This window comes from Phaseolus vulgaris, chromosome 5, assembly GCF_000499845.2.
Source record: "Phaseolus vulgaris cultivar G19833 chromosome 5, P. vulgaris v2.0, whole genome shotgun sequence".
NCBI lineage: Eukaryota > Viridiplantae > Streptophyta > Magnoliopsida > Fabales > Fabaceae > Phaseolus > Phaseolus vulgaris.
The window spans coordinates 515476-533824 of record NC_023755.2 but is presented as its reverse complement, the minus strand read 5'-3'; the positions used below and the strand labels follow the sequence as shown (position 1 = coordinate 533824).

Here is an 18349-nt window from a genome sequence, read left to right as displayed (position 1 = left end):
TCCTATTAATTTAATTTTCAAAGAACAATAATTTTTATGTTCCTTAAATCTCTAAGTTCCATTTTCTAATTTCAATTGCAAGGATTTTTGTCACCACATATAATATCAAATTTGGATAAATTAATTTATTTTACACATCATAAGATTAAGTTTTTGGAACAATCCATTGAAAAACACAAGAATTAAGGTACGATTGAATAAATTAATCTCTATTAAACTATGTCCTTAATAAAATATTTCGTTTATGAATTAAGCATATGATATAAGTTAGGAGTTCTCTGACTATTCCAAATTTTTGGACCAATTCTTTAAAGAACAAAGATAAACCAACCCAAACCTACACGTAAGCTACCATAAAAATATTGTCATCTCTACTTAGAAGTTTAAGCTACCATAAAAATATAAATTTTGATTATAAAATTAATACACTTAAATCCACAAGTCTTTAATTAGTAACATATTAAAATAAATACTGAAAATTTAAATACATAATAAATAAAGAAAATTATAAAACATGTGAGACATTAATTAATCTCTTAAATAATTAAATTTCCAAATTATTCTTATCAAGAGGATGAAAAAATAAATAAAATAAAATAAAATAAATATAAATAATATACGGTAACAATTGATTTGTCTTCCTCAATCGTATTTCTCTTCCTTTTCTTCTTTTCGATTAAAATTTAAAATTTGACTCTCGATTACGAGTGCATTAACAAAATGTTATTTTACGCTCAATAGAATATTCGGTACTTAAATGCTCGTAATGTTGTAATAAACTTTTATTTTATCCAATATATTTATTTATATAGTTTTCAAATACGCTCCATCGTTATGGATTGTATTTAATGTGTATAATTATAAAAATAAAATTAACTGATTTATCGTTTTTTGGTGTGTTTATACTTGTCGGTCGGACGGTGCAGTCGAATCATCTGAACCTTACCTGTACAATATATATTTGTTCTTTTATTTTATTTTTATAAATAAATTGAAGCTACAAATTTTGGAAAAAAATTTGACATCTAACAAAAATTTGGTGTAAGAGTATATTATTGAAATAGCAAAAGTTGATGGAAATTGGGTATATCACATAAGAGAGGGAGCCATTCATTTGCGAGGATGGGGATTGAGGGGGCCCACAGATATCACTATTATTTGTGTGTTGTATTCTATCGTCATCTATTCTTCGATGTGGGGCTTGAATCCTTTGGCTCAATAAATAAATAAATAGCAAGAAAATAAGAAAAAGGGTTTTGTTTCATTTCACTTCTCTTCATCCATTCCTCACTCTCATACTTTTCTCTCACAGACTCAGATTCAGGTTCAAACTCTTCTTCTCTCCTTTCGCCGCTTAGGTTTCTTCTCCAATTTTCCATTTTCCCTCAATTCTTCAATCTGCTGTTACTCCTAACCTAAATAATTCTCTCTCTGTTTTTCTTTCAGCGATTTCTTAATTTCTTCTCCCATGGCTTCCGATTCCAAAAAGGATTTTCCTGCTGGTATGTTTTCTTTTCTAGATGTGGTGTGCGGAGTAATCACGTTATTGTTTTGTAGGGTTTTTTTTGTCCCATCTGCTGCAAATTCAGCTTCTTTTGTAGATTGGTATTGAAAAAAATAATTTCCCTAAATTAACAAAGTTTGCTTTCATTTTGATCTTAATTGATGCTTTGTCAAAAGATACGTGGGATTTGGATTAACGGATTAACGCCTTTTGCTTGCTGAATCGAATTTACAATATGAGTTTGTTTTTTAGAAGTTAATTATTTTCATGTGTGTTTATATTTATATATAAAGTACGGATATGAATATTAAGTGCATCTAATTTTGCCCCTTTATTCTTTTCTTTGGTTACACTCGACGGGGCTTTCTTTTTAACTTTTTGTTTTGTTTTTTTGTTTTAGTTCAACAAGCTTTCTTAATGCTGCTATATGCCCAGGATAAAGTTAATTATTTATTTATTTGCCTGAATTTTGATTTTGCTTGTTATTTTCTTTCTTCTTCCATGGAATCAGAACAATAAGGGGAAATTGCTTACCAAGTTGTGGTTCCCTGTTCGGATTCCTTCCATCTTATCTGCTGGTGGAAAAAAAGTTTGGATTTGTGTGTAGGCATTGCAAAGAGTAAGGGATAATGTTCTGGCAATTTGAAGTTGCACTATTATATAAAAGTACTTGCTGTATGAAGTTTTGCTTAATGAATCTTGATTGCACTCATCATCATGGGTAAATCTGCTCTACACTTTATGGTTTTGGATTGACTATCATTTCCTTGTAGAGTAAGCGGATATTTAAAAATTTCAGTTTGCTATCTGCCTATTGGTGCCTTCTATGTTTGACTTATTCTTTGTGTAATTTGTTTTTACTTTTGTCTCCATCATTTATATGTCTTCTACCTTTAGTGCTAGAGATTTAGCATAGCTGCAATGGTTTTTTGAACCCTTGAAAGTGCCCTAGTTTCACACATATTGAGATTTTCTTAGATGACAAAGCTGGTACAACAGAGAATAAAGCTTCCCATGACGAAACATCATCTAAAGATTCTCCAGCAGGACAAAGAGCTGCTTCTGGACCTGCAACTGGGTTTCCAGGCAACCCTTTTGATTTTTCAGGAATGTCTGGTCTGCTCAATGTAAATCAGTATCTCTGTTTTTTTCTTATCTGTATTATGTATATGTCTGTTATAATTCTATTTCTTAATAACTAGGCCATGTTAATTGTTAATGATGTTGGGTATGTTTTTTCATGCATTTTATGATCACAAACAATCTTTTAGATATTGTTGATTTTTATGAATGCTTGTTTGTACATGTCCTGGTGGTGGTTCTCTGGATTTTGAGCCTGTGGTTGGACAATGATTTTGGAATTTCTGAGGCAAAAAGACTATTTAGATATTTTTAGAAATCTTCACTGTTGTCTTTAAGACTTCATCAGAATTGTATTTGTCTTTTCCTTCAAAGCTTTCCAGAGTATGAGAGTATAGTAGTGAACATTTTGTGTATTTGGATTACATTCTGGTTGGTAGTTTCATTTCTTATAGCTTCTATCTTTGAATTAATCCTTTACAGTTTTTTTATAGGAATCTATTGAAGAGTATAAATGAGGGAATTTATTGTTTCTTTAGCTCTTTATATGGGTTGATCCTTGTCTTCCTTTTTTTTTTAATTTTCACTCTCAAGGGAAACTTGTTTGTCAGATGTTTGGAGTCGGCTCTCAGTTTCAATTATATAGTGGCATTTCTTCATATTGGCATACTAATGCTTAATTGTTAAATGCACAGGATCCAAGTATCAAGGAATTGGCTGAACAGATAGCAAAAGATCCATCATTCAATCAGATGGCTGAACAGCTTCAGAAAACTTTTCAAGGAGCTCCACCGGATAGTGTCCCTAACTTTGATAACCAACAATATTTTTCAACCATGCAACAGGTTATGCAGAATCCTAATTTTATGACCATGGCCGAGCGCCTGGGTAATGCATTGATGCAGGTCACTATTTTGTAAACTTCTTCATTAAATTTTTTTTATTTCAAAAAAAATTTACCGGTTGATAGAATTAGAGGCTGTCTATGCAGGATCCATCTATGTCTGCCATGCTTGAAAGCTTTTCTAATCCATCAAATAAAGACCAGCTTGAAGAAAGGATGGCACGCATCAAAGAGGATCCATCACTGAAACATATTTTGGACGAGATAGAAACTGGTGGTCCTGCTGCTATGATGAGGTTTAGAAGCTAAAAATATTTTTTTGATGTCTAACTCTTTTGACATTTCCATATGTTTTTACTCTAATATGTTATGTCAAGTAGCTTCTGAAGTGGTTCTCTCTTTTTCAGGTACTGGAATGATGAGGATGTTTTGCGGAAGTTGGGGCAAGCAATGGGTCTTGCAAATTCTGGAGAAGCAGGTGCCACTGCTGAAAATTCTGGGGTAGATGAGACAGAAGATTTGGGAAATGAAGATGAATCAATTGTTCATCATACTGCTAGTGTTGGTGATGTGGAGGTGAGATATAGCAATATTATCTACATGCATATGCTCTTTATTCTCTCTTTTTGAAGAAATCATGAATTTACTTTATAATTGAAAACTTGAAGTTATTCTGATGATAAATGAAGGACAAATAAACTCCTTTGGAAGTTGAGACTAAGAGCCCTCTAACTTCATATTGTTTATTGGAGAGCCAAGCTTAGAAATATTCTTCATCACTTGTCACAAGTTTGCTAGTCACACAAATGTCTTTTGCTGGAAATGTGCTTTAGGTTTTATTGTTATTTAGAATTATATCCTCATCTGTTCTGATATTATTTTAATTCAGTGGCTTTATGGAGTAGGTTGTCTGGTTTTTTGTGCTAAAGGACTATGGGTTGCCCATGGACTTTAGATTGATTTGGTTGAGTCCTTTTGGTTGAAGTGAAGATGCTATTTCTCATGCAAGTTGCAACATGTAATCTATGCTATTAGTTGGTCGATGCAGTTGGTAGGAGTGTAAACCTTGTATTTCTAAGGACATCTGTAGTGATTTTGAATTTGATTAGTTGATTTTCTAATAACTGTATAAATGTTGGGTAGCTTTTAGCCCTTGATGTTATCACTTGATTGCTGTTATATTTCCACTTTCTTAAATCTTTCTACAATGAATCTCTTCTTTTATCAATTTAAAAGTCCATCTTTAAGGTTTTGGATTATACAATATAAATTAGAACTGGTGAAATTATTTAAAAAAAGGTGGATTAAAGTATTTTTAAAACTTAAATAAGTTATGCGCGATTTCTTTTTTTAAATTTATGGAAATTAGCCATTTATTATGGCAGTTGCATGGACAGTTTTTTATGCTCTTATACAAGGGTAATGTGCTTTTCTTTTGTTAACTTTTGAAGAATAGATTAAATTGAATTCAAAACATTCATTTATTAAGGGTTGTTTAGGCTGCTAAGATATCTAGTTATATTTGTGAAATTCAGCCATTCTCTTTATTGGCATTGGGTATGATTTTGAAATATTTGAGAGCTAAAATTTTAGACATATCTTTAGGGCTTGAAAACTGCACTAGCCTCTGGTGCCGACAAGGATGAAGAAGATTCAGAGGGAAGAACTGCTTTGCATTTTGCCTGTGGATATGGCGAGGTATGCTAATAAATTGGTGTAAATATTTCCTCATCTTTTATATCATGCCTCTTGTTTCTCAGAATTTCTGCTTATGATATTGGGTGGTGTCCGTGACTTTGATTAGAACCATGGTGGGAAGGATATAAAGGATGTATTGAGGCTCAGGGTGTTGTCTAGTAAAAGGCTATAGCTTTGATTGTTTCTTCCACCTGGGTGAGCAGTTCAGGGTTGTCAAAGATGTTGTAATGAGAGACAATTTCTTAAGCATTGCTGAAATTAGGGGTGAGTACAGTTTGGGTTCGATGACATAATCATTGGATGCATCTGAAATTTCAAACTGTCATATTTCTCTGGATAAAGGAGACACTACCAGGGGCTGACTGTTCTAGTAAGAAAAACAACATAAAATGACTACGAATAAGATGGATTGCAATTTGGAGAAGAAAGTTTGAGAGCAAAGAGGAATGCAGTTGGAATGAGGAGATAATGTGCAAGTTGATGATATTATATGCAAGGCTAGTTTGGAATCATCTGCCTATTAGCTTTTTTTCATTGGCTGGCAGCTAATCTCTTTGGTGAATCATTGGATTTGCTTAATACTGGATTTGTTCTTACACCTTGAACTTAAGAATTTTCATGTGTTACTTAACAATTGGAAAAGTGACAAGTAGAATACTTGTAGCTAGCTGTTTAAACCATTCCCTGATGGTACTGCTTTGAAAATCTTGTCTGCTTTTCCCATTATACCGATCAAATATTGACAACTTAGCAAAAAGTTATAACTATTAAGTGGATATATTAGTTTTTGCTTGGTTGTCAGTATTTGTTTAGGGAGTTAGGAACATTAATAGGAGAATGAAAACAAGATCTGAGTTCATCTTGTTTGCAGAATGCTTATGATTTCAAGGGGCATTTATTTACCCTTAATTATTTGTGTTGTGGGATACCCTAGGTATGCCGTTTTTGCATGGTTATTTCAATGAGATTTATCTCTCAGAAGTGAAGGAATTGGACAGCTTCCTTTAATTTTTAAAGGAATTGGTTATCAATGCTATTTTGTTATTAGTCATCAATCAGAAAGTGTGGTTCAATCAACGTATGTTCATGTCATGAAGAATCTTGATGCTAACTGGTATAAAGTGGGGTGGTACAGAAGGTTTTTTAAATGATCAGATTCCTCCCATAGAAAAATTCTGAGATTTAATTCCTTTATGGTAGAGTGGAAATAACCATGGCAATGTGTAGCGACATTGGCAGCAGCAATGGCATTGTTGGTTGTGGTTATGTTGATGAGGGGTAGTGACATAGATGGCCAAAGTGGTTGTGGAGAGAGGCAATAGAGTCAGCGGTGAATGGATAATACTAGTTGGGTTCTACCTTGCTTCAGTTACCTCTCCCCTTTGTGTCCAAGCTAAGTGGAATGCTCATGAGGAATTTTTGTTGTAGACTCTAAGTAGCTTTTTCTAATACCTGGTTGACATTCTTCATATCCTTTCAGGTGAAGTGTGCTCAAATTCTCCTTGAGGCTGGAGCAAAAGTGGATGCTTTGGACAAGAATAAGAACACCGCTCTCCATTACGCAGCTGGTTATGGCAGAAAGGACTGTGTGGCCCTTCTCCTTGAAAATGGCGCTGCAGTGTAAGTAATCTTTTCCACCTTCAAATATTAATTCTAATGCTTACAATAATACCATGTAGTTACTATTGTTTTAATCATTTATTGTTCTTTCTTTGTTGTTGAATTTGCAGTACTCTCCAGAATATGGACGGGAAAACTCCTATAGATGTTGCGAAGCTAAACAATCAAAATGAAGTCCTGAAGCTACTTGAGAAAGATGCTTTTCTGTAGTTGTAATGTGTGACGCCATGCATGCTGTCACCAACAAGATGAGGGGAAACTGAGGTGAAGAAGGCATGATGACTTTATTTCTCCTTTGGTTTCTTCCAACCGTTTAGTGTGTTGAACTATTCGATTAACGTTGTTGGATGTGAGTCACCATAGAATTTGTTATCTCTGTTCTTGTAATGCATTGATTGTTACATTGCATGATTTTGAAGCTTAGTTCCTTCATAATTTATTCATGTTCAATTTTACTATTACGATGTTACTTTGTGGCAAGAATAGTTCAAGTGGTGTCTAATGAGAATAAAAGGCAAGTTGAAAACACAATATAAGGTGTGTTGTAGATTTTGAAAAATGATTCAATGGATCGAATCATCTGTTTTTATATTAGTCTTATCTAATTCTTAACGACGTATTTTCAGTAAAATATCATGAAAATTATTCTCTCGAAGAAATAGAGTATCAATTAATAGAATTTGGGATTAATGTTTTCTATGCATATGATTTGGGATTGAATTCATAAAATATGGTCATATGGTTAAAGGGTTGAAGCTACTTGTCACTTATGGTTATTTTAGTATATGTTGTTGCATGCTACTATTTACAACTACTCAAATATTCTTTTAACAAATCCAAGATTGCTTCATCTTGTGCCATATGTTCTTGAAAATACCTTTTTATTTTTCTTATGCGATCTCCATAAATTTATAAAATCTTGAAGAAATTTAAAAAATTTGAAAAAATTATATATATTTTAGATTACATAATTCGGAATATATTTAAAAAAAATGATATTTTCTATTATATACTTTGAAAGTCTGGATTCAGAGTAGTTTAGTGACTATGTAATTCGGATATGCATATGAAAAAAGGTTGTTTCTGGATTATGTTATGGAGGATATGAAAAGAAAAAGTTTTTGAATTACATAATTCAGAAGCTAATTATAAATTTGAAAAAAGATTTTCAGATTATGTAATCCAGAATATTATAGAAAGATATTTTTGAAATAAAAAATTATAGAAATGAGAGTAAAATATATGGAGGTGTAGGAAGAAGCAATCAAAAATCAATTACAATATTTTTGAAAGAAGCTAAAAAAAATGAATAGATTGTCTTAAAAGAATGTTAGATTTGGATTTTTTTTTAAATTGACTCCATTTCATAAATAAATTCCAGAAAGCTTTTGATCTCACTTGAAATATTTTTTTATTAACCATCATAATGGTTAAGCCTAAAAAATTAACCTAATAAATATGAAAAAGTAATAAATTTTTACATTAAAATTAAGCATCAAAATTCATGAAAAGTAACAAAATTCCTTTGTTGATTTTTCAGGCTAAAATATAACCAATCCATCAAATATATTTTAGTTCACATATCTAAGTATTAAGTACGAACTCATTTTTCTCTTTAAGTTTGCTAAAATTATCTTCAAACTATAGATTTAAACATTTCACGGGTTAAACTCCAATTTAGCTAAATTTTCTTTAACTTTTACTTTCATGACTAAGCTTTTGAAATTGTTTTTCTTCTTTTAGCTCTTGCTCGTGCAAATGGATCTTCCATTATCTGTAAAGAAAACTTTGAAATTTTTAAGTAGAAAATATAATTTATATTTGAAGAAGTCTTATTAATTAAGTGTAAAACACGTCATTCATAATTTCTTTAATTTTAAAAGATTACCTAAACAAAACCAAGGTAATACATTTATAACACATTAATAATATACAATTTATTATAAAAAATATAATAAAATATAAGAACATCATAAATAGTTGAAATGCAAACTGAAATTTGGCTGAAAGTTCAATTACATTTTAAGTTTTATACTTTAATCAAACATACCAACATTTTAAGAATAAATAAATCTTATAAAATTTACTTATAAGAATATTATAAAAATATTAAGAAACATACTTCAAATTTAATTTAACATTATAAAATTAAAGGTAAAGTTTGCATACACTTATATATTATAAAATATTCTAATTTCTATTGGAGGTAGGGTCCTAACAAAAGCGAAAAATCTAGAACCTTATTACAATAATTCACAATCAAAATATCCTTTTGAATTGATTATTTTTAAAGAAAAAGAACACATGAAAGCCAAAAAAAGAAAAAAAAAATATATATTGCTTAATAAAAATATATATAGTAATATGAATATAAAGTAATAGATAATCACAATAACATAAGAATTATGACCAAATAAGAAATGTAATTCAAACATAATTTAGTTACATACAGAATTACTTAGTAAATATATACAACAATATGAAATAAGAAGCATTACACCATAAATATACAAATACAAACACTTATAATGATAATGATGAAGATAAAACATAAATATTTGAAGGTATTACAATCAGAGAATGGCACATGTCCCACTCCTTCTTCTGCCATTTGTTTGTCTGCTATTTGCCACTTGAAGATCCCATTTCAATTTTTGAATTTCATTATTTGATGAAGATTGGATTGATTTATAATTTTGCTCAGCCTTACATCTTGCAACCTTCTCTTCTTCTAACATTTTCATAAGCTTTCCAATTTCTTCCTTTAACTTTGATTCAATCTATGTTTCACAATAAAATTATTATTTCAAAAGTGAAAGAAACAAAATTAAGAAACTGATAATATCTTTAACCTTCAACAAGTAAATGACAATCGAATATTGAGAATGTATACAGGTTTTTATGTGATGTTTTTGACTTATAGTTAGGTTTTTATGTTTAAACCATTTCATTCACAGGTTTCATGATATGTATATAGGATTTTGAGATGATATGTTGTTCGATTGTAATGAATTCTAACTTAGAGACATATAACCTCTTTTGTATATATGGTTTGCACATTCCTTACTTGTTCTATTTTATTTAATGTAATTAGTTCATTGTAGATAAAAAAATTAAATATTGAGAAAAATATTAGAAGATATAAAATGTACCATATGAGTCATTCGTTTAAGCTCATCATCATATTTTTTTTGCAGTTGCATTTTAATTCCCAACGTTTCTGCTTTTTCAGTTTCACTTGCTTTCTCCTACAACATTCATTGATATTATATATTATTTACCAAAATCTCAATATTTAATAAAAAATACTTTTAACATTTACAAAAATTTTACCTTTAATTGTTTGAACAACTCATTTGTAAATGGTTGTTTACCATTATGTGATATAATTGTATCCACAAGATTGAGAAGTTGCTGAACTTGTTCCAATCTCTTACTTTCATCTTTAGTTCTATTATTGAAAAGTACCTTACGATTGCCACATAAGGTGAGTATATCCTACAATAATCAACAAAATCAAATATTTAATTATAGATTTTCAACATACTAAAGAAATTGTACTAAAAGTAACAACAATAGCCATTAGTTTGATTCAACATGATACAATACTATGTATTTGTTTAAATATAAAATACAATTTAAATGTATACAAAGTTTAACAAATAAATAAAGTCTATATTAATCTATAGTTTTTCATTTCTCATCATAATAACAGTTTGCATTTGTGAACATTAAGAACGAAATAGGAAAATGTTTATCATAATAAGAAACCTGAAGAGCTTGTGGACAGTTGGAATCTAAGTAATCATCAAGTGTTTCTTCATTAGCTTCTAGGTCATCCCCTCCCGTGAAGACCACAAGCATGTAATCAACAATTTTGTGTCCAAATAAAGCTTGTATGGTAAGAAAAGTAGCTTGTTCTTCTTCAGAAAAACGAGTTCTAACAGAGAACACCAAAATGATAGCATGAATTCCATCTTTAGCCATATCAATGCATTTAACTATTTCCTTTCCAGCAGAATTAGTTCCATCAAATAATCCTACAAAAATTTGTTAAATTTTAGATTCATAATTAAATATTTTTTTTCTTTTTAAATATAATTTTTCTTTATTTTAATTCCCCCCTTTTTTTTATCTTCGCATTACAAAAATAAATTACTATATTTTGCAAGAACACAAATGTAGAATCATATAGTGAGTGAGAAGTTATGATGGTTCACCTGGGGTGTCAATAACATTAATAATTGGTCCATCTTTTATGGCAGTTGTTTGCATTTCACAAACACTTGTTACACCAGAGGAGCTTATCTTTGACTTGAAGCTCTTCCTTCCAAGAATATTATTTCCTGTTGCACTTTTTCCATTACCAGTACGTCCAACTAAAACTATTGTCTTCACCTCATTAGACAAGGGAGTTTTTCCCATTATAGGAAGTTTAGGTTACACTATAAGAAAAAAAAATTCTAAATCAGAAATATATGAACAAAATAAACATTGATTCTATGGACAATAAAAAAAGAGAAATATTTATGAAAGAAATAAGCTTTTTGAAACTTGAAATGTGTCTGAAATCAACAAGTAATTGTGTTAAATTAAATAACAATAGTGTTAAATGTAATTTGTTATAAAGAGATAAATGATGTAGTGGTTTCATGCCTATAAATATTTTGAAGAAACTTGTGTATGTGTGATGTAAAATCACTATGCACAAATAGAGGATAAAAAAAAATATATAAAGTGTTATTAAAATTTCAATGATATGATTGCATAAAATCTCAGAACCATTTTATACTAGAGAAAAACACATAAAAAGAATCAAGCATCTTAATAAGTAAAATCAATGTGTGTTTGAATCTAACAAGAAAATAATATACCTAGACTAAAGTTATGAGAAAAGAATGAACAAGAGAACTTAGAATGATAAGTTAGAAATGAAAGAAAGGTAAAATTCTCTTCTTAAAAAACTTGGGAAAATAGAAAAGGAACTTACAAAAACATGAAATCCACTAATAAAAGTTTCCAAATATTTCAAGTTTGATTTGTATATAACTTTTTTCATGTTTATTAAATTATTCAAAATATATGTTTCTTTTTGGACATGTTACAAGAAAATGAATACTTTTAAAAAACAGGTTAATATGTTTGTTTGTCAAATATGATAACAATGTGACCACAATGACACAAAATATATATATATATATATATATATAATTTTTGTTTCTCCATGAATTAAAAGCTTTTCAGATAATTTTTTTATTATATATTTAGTTATATCTTTACTCGTTACTTAAAAAAAAGATCATTTAAAAAAATTGTCATATCATTTTCTAATGAACATAAATAAAATAATAGTATGCTTTGCAAGAACAATTATATGTCCTATCATACAAACTTAAAAATTGACAAGTTAAAATAGTATATAATCCAATTAAAATTTGTTAATATTAATCCCATTAAAAATATGAATTTTATTTATAGACACACTTAAATATTAATTAAAAATATAAATAAATTTGTTCAACACAAAAATGTGAATCTGGTAGTCACTGGTTCCAAACACTAATGTGAAAGAATTGCTAATTATTAATTAAGATGGTTTGTTAATCTAACTTGCAATTAATTCCTTTTCCACATCTCATATTAGGTATATTATTATCTTGTTACTTTGAAACAAGTATATTATTATCTTCTTACTTTCAACTACACTTTGGTTTATACATTTCAATATGCTTTCTTTTCATCTGTGCTTTCTTAAACAAGTTTAGTTTCTCACTTTAACTACTATAAAATGGTTCTCAAACTTAGATAGTTCAATCAAAACAAGATTTCTCAAATTATTCAAAGGTCATTATGATTATTATATATATATTTTGCATGCTTTAAAACATTTTTTCTTAATTGTTTCAATATATTATTTTTATTATAAATATTTGTTTCTTGTATTGTTATTGTTTTATTTATGTTATTTTTTAATTGCAGTTGTAATCTGAATTTGATATGATGAGGCGAATTTCCTTAATTAAGGAAGAGAAGACACTAGTTTTAGTTGGACGAACAGGAAATGGTAAAAGTGCAACTGGAAATAGTATTCTGGGAAAAAATGCCTTCAAATCAAGAATTCAATCTTCTACTACATCTCGTAGTTGTGAATTACAAAAAAATGTCACTAAAGATGGATCAATTATTAATGTTATTAATACTCCAGGTAATGCAAAATTACTTGTAATTTATTATATTTTATTTAAATTAAAAAGTTAAATTGATTATTTTAATATTGTAGAATGCTAACAAATATTATTCTCTTTCTCAATAGTTAAAAATTATTGAAAATTGATAAGTCTCACCTTTGAACCAATAAAACTGAAAAATTATATATAAGAGGAAACATATTAGAAAGAGTACTTCTACTATTTAAAGCTTAAATATAATTTGGATGCAAGAATTAAAAGATTTTGGTTCGTAATTGCTTAACGTTGTTCTTATGATTTTTTATCTATCATCACTTATTTTTGTTGTTGTTTTTAGTAATAACAACTATACCCACACATATATATTAATTTATATTAATTTTGTTTTAATGTCTTTGAAAAGTATGATGATTTTTTTTTAATTATGGTGTTTTGTTTTAGTGATTGTCATTATGTGATTGAAAATTATAGTGATTTCTTGTTGTGTTGTGAAAACCATAAATAGTGTATGTATAAACATAAGGAATTTAATTTTAAATCTAAAACTTAATATATTTTGTAGGATTATTTGATGGAACTGATATTGATGGAAAAGAAATAATCAAATGCATTGATTTGGCTAAAGATGGAATTCATGCAATTCTTGTGGTGTTCTCTGTTAGAACTCGTTTTTCTGAAGAGGAACATGCTACTTTACGTGTCTTGCAAACTTTGTTTGGACACAAATTTATTAACTACACAATCATAGTATTCACCGGAGGAGATGAGCTTGAATACAATGAAGAGACACTAGATGATTATTTAGGTCAAGGATGTCCACAACCTCTTCAGGTATCTATAATCCTTTAAGATATTTGATCATGTTATCATTTTGATTAATATGAATAATTTTTTATTATCATTATTCTTAAATGATAATCCTTGTTTTTTTTGTATATAAACGTCTCAGGTTAGGTATCACTTTGAAATTTGATATCATCTGTCAATATTTGTTATTATACTTAAATTTCGTTATTCTTAGATAATAATCCTTGTTATTATACTTAAATTTCAAAGTTTTAAAAGTAAATACATATGATTATGATTATGTTAATATTAAGAAACTCTTAATTATAACAATATGCCTATCATTCCATTATTCAAATTTAGTTCTAACCTCTTTCATAAATTTCTTACCCTTATCTATCTTTCTCTATATATTAGATTTAAATTTCTTAATGTATAATTAAAAGATATTGTTACCAATAGATAGGTTAATCAGGGTTATTAAATACATGTTTAATTATTAAAAATGATAAATACTAGGGTTGTATATGATAAAATTTTTAATGTAACCAATTTAAGATACTTCCTTTTTATTCATAACATCACTAAAAAAATTTGAAAATTTACAATTGATCATACTAGAAAAAAAATAGCTAATTAAAAAATTTAGAATTATTATATACAACCAAAATAACTATAAATTAAAAAAAATATTCTTTAACTTATATTTTGTATATTCAAATTATATTTAAATAAATAAAGAATTATTATATTATAGATATATTGTTGAGCTATACATGTTTACCTATTACTCATTCATTTAATACTATTTTGTGTTAATTTCTTAGATTATATATTTAGAATTTTGATGATTTTGATAGAGTTTGAATATTGTTGTAGGATATTTTACTCCAATGTGACAATCGAAAAGTGCTTTTTGATAACAAGACAAAGGATGAAACAAAGCGATTTGAACAAGTTCAACAACTTCTGAATCTTGTGAACATGGTTATATCAAAGAATAATGGACAACCATATACAAATAAGACATTTGTAAATTCACAGGTAAAAACATTGCTTAAATTTTACTATATATATAATAGGTGTATGTTTCATAAGATTTTTTTTCTTAATTGTTTCAGCATGTTATTTGTTATTATAAATATATGTTTGTTATGTTTATTTTTTTTAAATTAAAACATCATGATCAACATTACAGTGAAGTTTGATATCTCAGATACACTGACAATCTAGATACCATTACAATTAAATCTGACATCTCAGATAGACTATAGACTGATAGTCTAGATACATTTACACCGGAACTTGATATCTCAGCTAGTCTGACACCCTAGATATCAATATATTTATTATTTTTATATTTATGTTATTTTTAACTTGCAGTTGCAACCTGGATCTGCTATGCTAGCACAAAATTCCTTATTTAATAAAGAGAAGACAATAGTTTTAATTGGACGAACTGGAAATGGTAAAAGTGCAACTGGAAATAGCATCCTTGGAAAAAATGTCTTCAAATCAAGAGTTCATTCTTCTAGTACATCTCGTATTTGTGAATTACAAAAAAATGTCACCAAAGATGGATCAATTATTAATGTTATTAACACCCCAGGTAACATGTTACTTATAATTCATTCATTGTGTAATTTGTAGTTGATTTGAGTTAAAACAAATGTAGTTAGCTTGATTATTTCACTATTAAGAATGTTAACAATATTCTCTTTCTTATTAGTTAAAATTTATTGAAACTTTGAAGGTTTCACACTAGAAAATCCTTAAATTCAATTTCAGAGACAACAAATATAACTAAAATCTTGATAGTTAATTAGATATCAATTTAGAAACTAGTTTATAAATTTTATTAATAATAGAAACTACTTTAGATACCAATAACTTTTTTAGTTTCTAAAATATTATCTAATTTAGTCAATATAATAATTAATTATTTCTTATTTCTCAAATTGATTTTTATTTAATGATTTTTCTTGTAGTGTCACCTCTAAATAAAAATAATTAAAAAACGAAACTATCCAACATCACAATTAACATATCAAAAAGAGTGCTACCAACACTTTTCTCCAAGTGTTTTTATAATTTTATCTTGTTTTAATGGTTAAATATATTTTGGATGCCGGAAATAAAAGGTTTATGTTCTTAATTCCTTAATTTTCTTCATATAATTTTTTATCCTTTGAAAAAAATTCAAATCACTTATTTTGTTCTTGTTTTAAATTTTTGTCATTAATACATTTTTTTTATAAAAAAAATAAATAAATTAATGTAGAATATTTTAAGAATGTTCTAACTCTATGTTATGATTCCTATATAACCTTTAAAAAAAACATAACCCAAACTCGACTTTGTTATTAATAATAACAATGATTTATGTATACTAGCATACATGTTAATATGGTGTTGTTTTTTTTTTAATCCATAGTGGTTTCTTTTTGTATTGAGAGAAAAATAGATACTATACGTGTATACATAAATTATTTAATCTAAAATCTAATATATTTTGTAGGACTATTTGATGGAAATGATTCGGTTGCAAAAGAAATAATAAAATGTATTGATTTGGCTAAAGATGGAATTCATGCAATTCTTGTGGTGTTCTCTGTTAGAACTCGATTTTCTGAAGAGGAACAGGCTACTTTACGTGTCTTACAAACTTTATTTGGACATAAAATTATGGACTATATAATTATAGTTTTCACTGGAGGAGACGAGCTTGAATATAACGAAGAGACACTGGAAGATTATTTAGGTCAAGATTGTCCACAACCTCTTAAGGTATTTTATCATATTATCATTTGGATGAATATTTATAATTTTTTGTTCTCGTTATTCTTAGGTAACACTAGAAGAGAATCATAAATATAAATCAATTTTAGATACAAAAAATAATTAGTTGTTGTATTAACTAAATTAGATATTATTTCATAGACTAAAAAAGTTATTGGTATCTCAATTAGTTTCTATTATTAATAAATGTTTTCTAAATTGGTATCTAATTAGCTATCAAGATTTAAACTACAAATTATTTACATTTGAATATTTAGACATGTTAATAAGGATTGTTAAATTTATGTTAATTATTAAAAGTTACAAATACATTGTAGTGTTGTATATGATAACTTTTTTTATGTAATAAATTTAAGATGGTTAACGTCACTAAAAAATTAAAAATTCATACTGGGTCATGTTAGAAAAAAAGAGCTTTTTAAATTTTATATATATATATATATATATATCCAAAATAACTGTAGATTAAAAATATTATTTAACTTATATTTTTCATGCACATTCAAATTATATTTAAATAAATCGATAATTATAATATCATAGACATATTGTCCAGTTATATGCTTTTCTTTTAATCCTATTTTCATGTTAATTTCTTAGATTATATATTTAGAATTTTGATGATTTTGAATATTATTGTAGGATATTTTAGTCCAATGTGAGAATCGCAAAGTGCTTTTTGATAACAAGACAAAGGATGAAACAAAGCAATTAGAACAAGTTCAACAACTTCTTAATCTTGTAAACATGGTTATATCAAAGAATAATGGACAACCATACACAAATAAGATATTTGTGAAGTCACAGGTAAAATCATCTTTTAAATTGAATATTTATTAAGAAGTGGACTTTAAGCTTAACTCAACTTCATAAAATCAGTTTATAAAGTGAGGTTTGCACCCACTTATATACAATGAAATGATGAAATGTTCTAATCTCTAGTCGATGTGGGATTCCACTTCATAATAATATTGAATATTGAATATGAGTTTATTATTGTTGTTTTGTTATTAGAAATGATAATTTAATTTGAATATATAGGGAGAATCAAAATTGATGAAAGAAGAAAGTAGAAACATTTTGGAGATGTTGGAAGAAGAAAGACTTGAAAGACTTAGGATTGAGGAAGATTATAAGTCAACACAAGCTGTAATGGATGATGAAACTCAAACACTAAGGTCGAACATTGAGTCAGCAAGTAGAAGACAACTTACATTCCAACTACCAAAACTATCAAAACTACCAAAGGTTGCCTGTCAAGTGCTCTGATTTTACCACTAATTTATCTTTTCAATTCAATTATATGTAATGTATGTGTGTGTAAAAATGTGTGTATTGCATTATCTGTGTGATGAGTGTGATGTGTGTGATGCATTGAATAAACTTATGTATTTCATCATTCCATTAAATAAAATGTATGATTGCATAGGATCCAAGAGAAATTTTCAATCTCTAATTTTAAATATTTTAGCTTAAAAAGTATAACATATGTGTGAAAGTTGGGTGAGTATAACTGATGTAATTCGTAACAAACTGTTGGGAAAATCAGAACTAATCATCCCTTTTGGTGTAGATACAAAATGGATACTTACGGACGCAATGAGTAAATAATAGAAAATAGAGCAAAATAGAATAATGATAACTTGGGAAACCTTTTCAACTTGAGAAGCAAAGCCCATGGGACCTAGTTAAGAAAATGTCTCCACTATGAAAGTAGGATTACAACATTTGTTTCTCTCAATCTGTGAGGATAACACTTAATTTCACCCAAGAAGGATAGAATACAAAGTCTCTCTAGTATTTCACTGGAATTTCTAATCTCACGCTATG

The 18349-nt window shown here is 28.0% G+C and overlaps 3 protein-coding genes across 6 annotated transcripts; 2 read left to right on the top strand and 1 right to left on the bottom strand.

The window, feature by feature from the left end:
- The first annotated feature begins 1080 nt into the window (after positions 1-1080).
- LOC137834623 (ankyrin repeat domain-containing protein 2B-like) lies at positions 1081-7207 on the top strand. 4 transcript variants are annotated; one of them, XM_068642700.1, is made up of 9 exons: positions 1081-1324; positions 1447-1502; positions 2483-2631; positions 3280-3489; positions 3576-3724; positions 3836-4004; positions 5034-5126; positions 6607-6746; positions 6857-7207. In XM_068642700.1, exons 2-9 carry the CDS (start codon positions 1469-1471, stop codon positions 6954-6956), a joined length of 1044 nt encoding a protein of 347 aa, XP_068498801.1. In that variant the 5' UTR covers positions 1081-1324; positions 1447-1468; the 3' UTR covers positions 6957-7207. The 4 variants fall into 4 exon arrangements, with proteins under 4 accessions (XP_068498801.1, XP_068498803.1, XP_068498804.1 ...); XM_068642702.1 differs by having other exon boundaries at positions 1185-1358; XM_068642703.1 differs by having other exon boundaries at positions 1250-1324; positions 2016-2631.
- A 1942-nt stretch (positions 7208-9149) lies between these two features.
- On the bottom strand, positions 9150-11507 carry LOC137834622 (immune-associated nucleotide-binding protein 9-like). The gene is made up of 6 exons (XM_068642699.1): positions 11403-11507; positions 10967-11191; positions 10518-10786; positions 10080-10244; positions 9899-9994; positions 9150-9526 (listed from the first exon to the last, which is right to left on the bottom strand). Exons 2-6 carry the CDS (start codon positions 11169-11171, stop codon positions 9320-9322), a joined length of 942 nt encoding a protein of 313 aa, XP_068498800.1. The 5' UTR covers positions 11172-11191; positions 11403-11507; the 3' UTR covers positions 9150-9319.
- Positions 11508-12526: 1019 nt separating this feature from the next.
- LOC137834621 (immune-associated nucleotide-binding protein 9-like) lies at positions 12527-17961 on the top strand. The gene is made up of 8 exons (XM_068642698.1): positions 12527-12590; positions 12726-12951; positions 13497-13765; positions 14600-14764; positions 15104-15329; positions 16239-16507; positions 17162-17326; positions 17561-17961. The coding sequence occupies exons 2-8, from the start codon at positions 12744-12746 to the stop codon at positions 17786-17788; spliced, it is 1530 nt and encodes a 509-aa protein (XP_068498799.1). The 5' UTR covers positions 12527-12590; positions 12726-12743; the 3' UTR covers positions 17789-17961.
- The last annotated feature ends 388 nt before the right edge of the window (positions 17962-18349 follow it).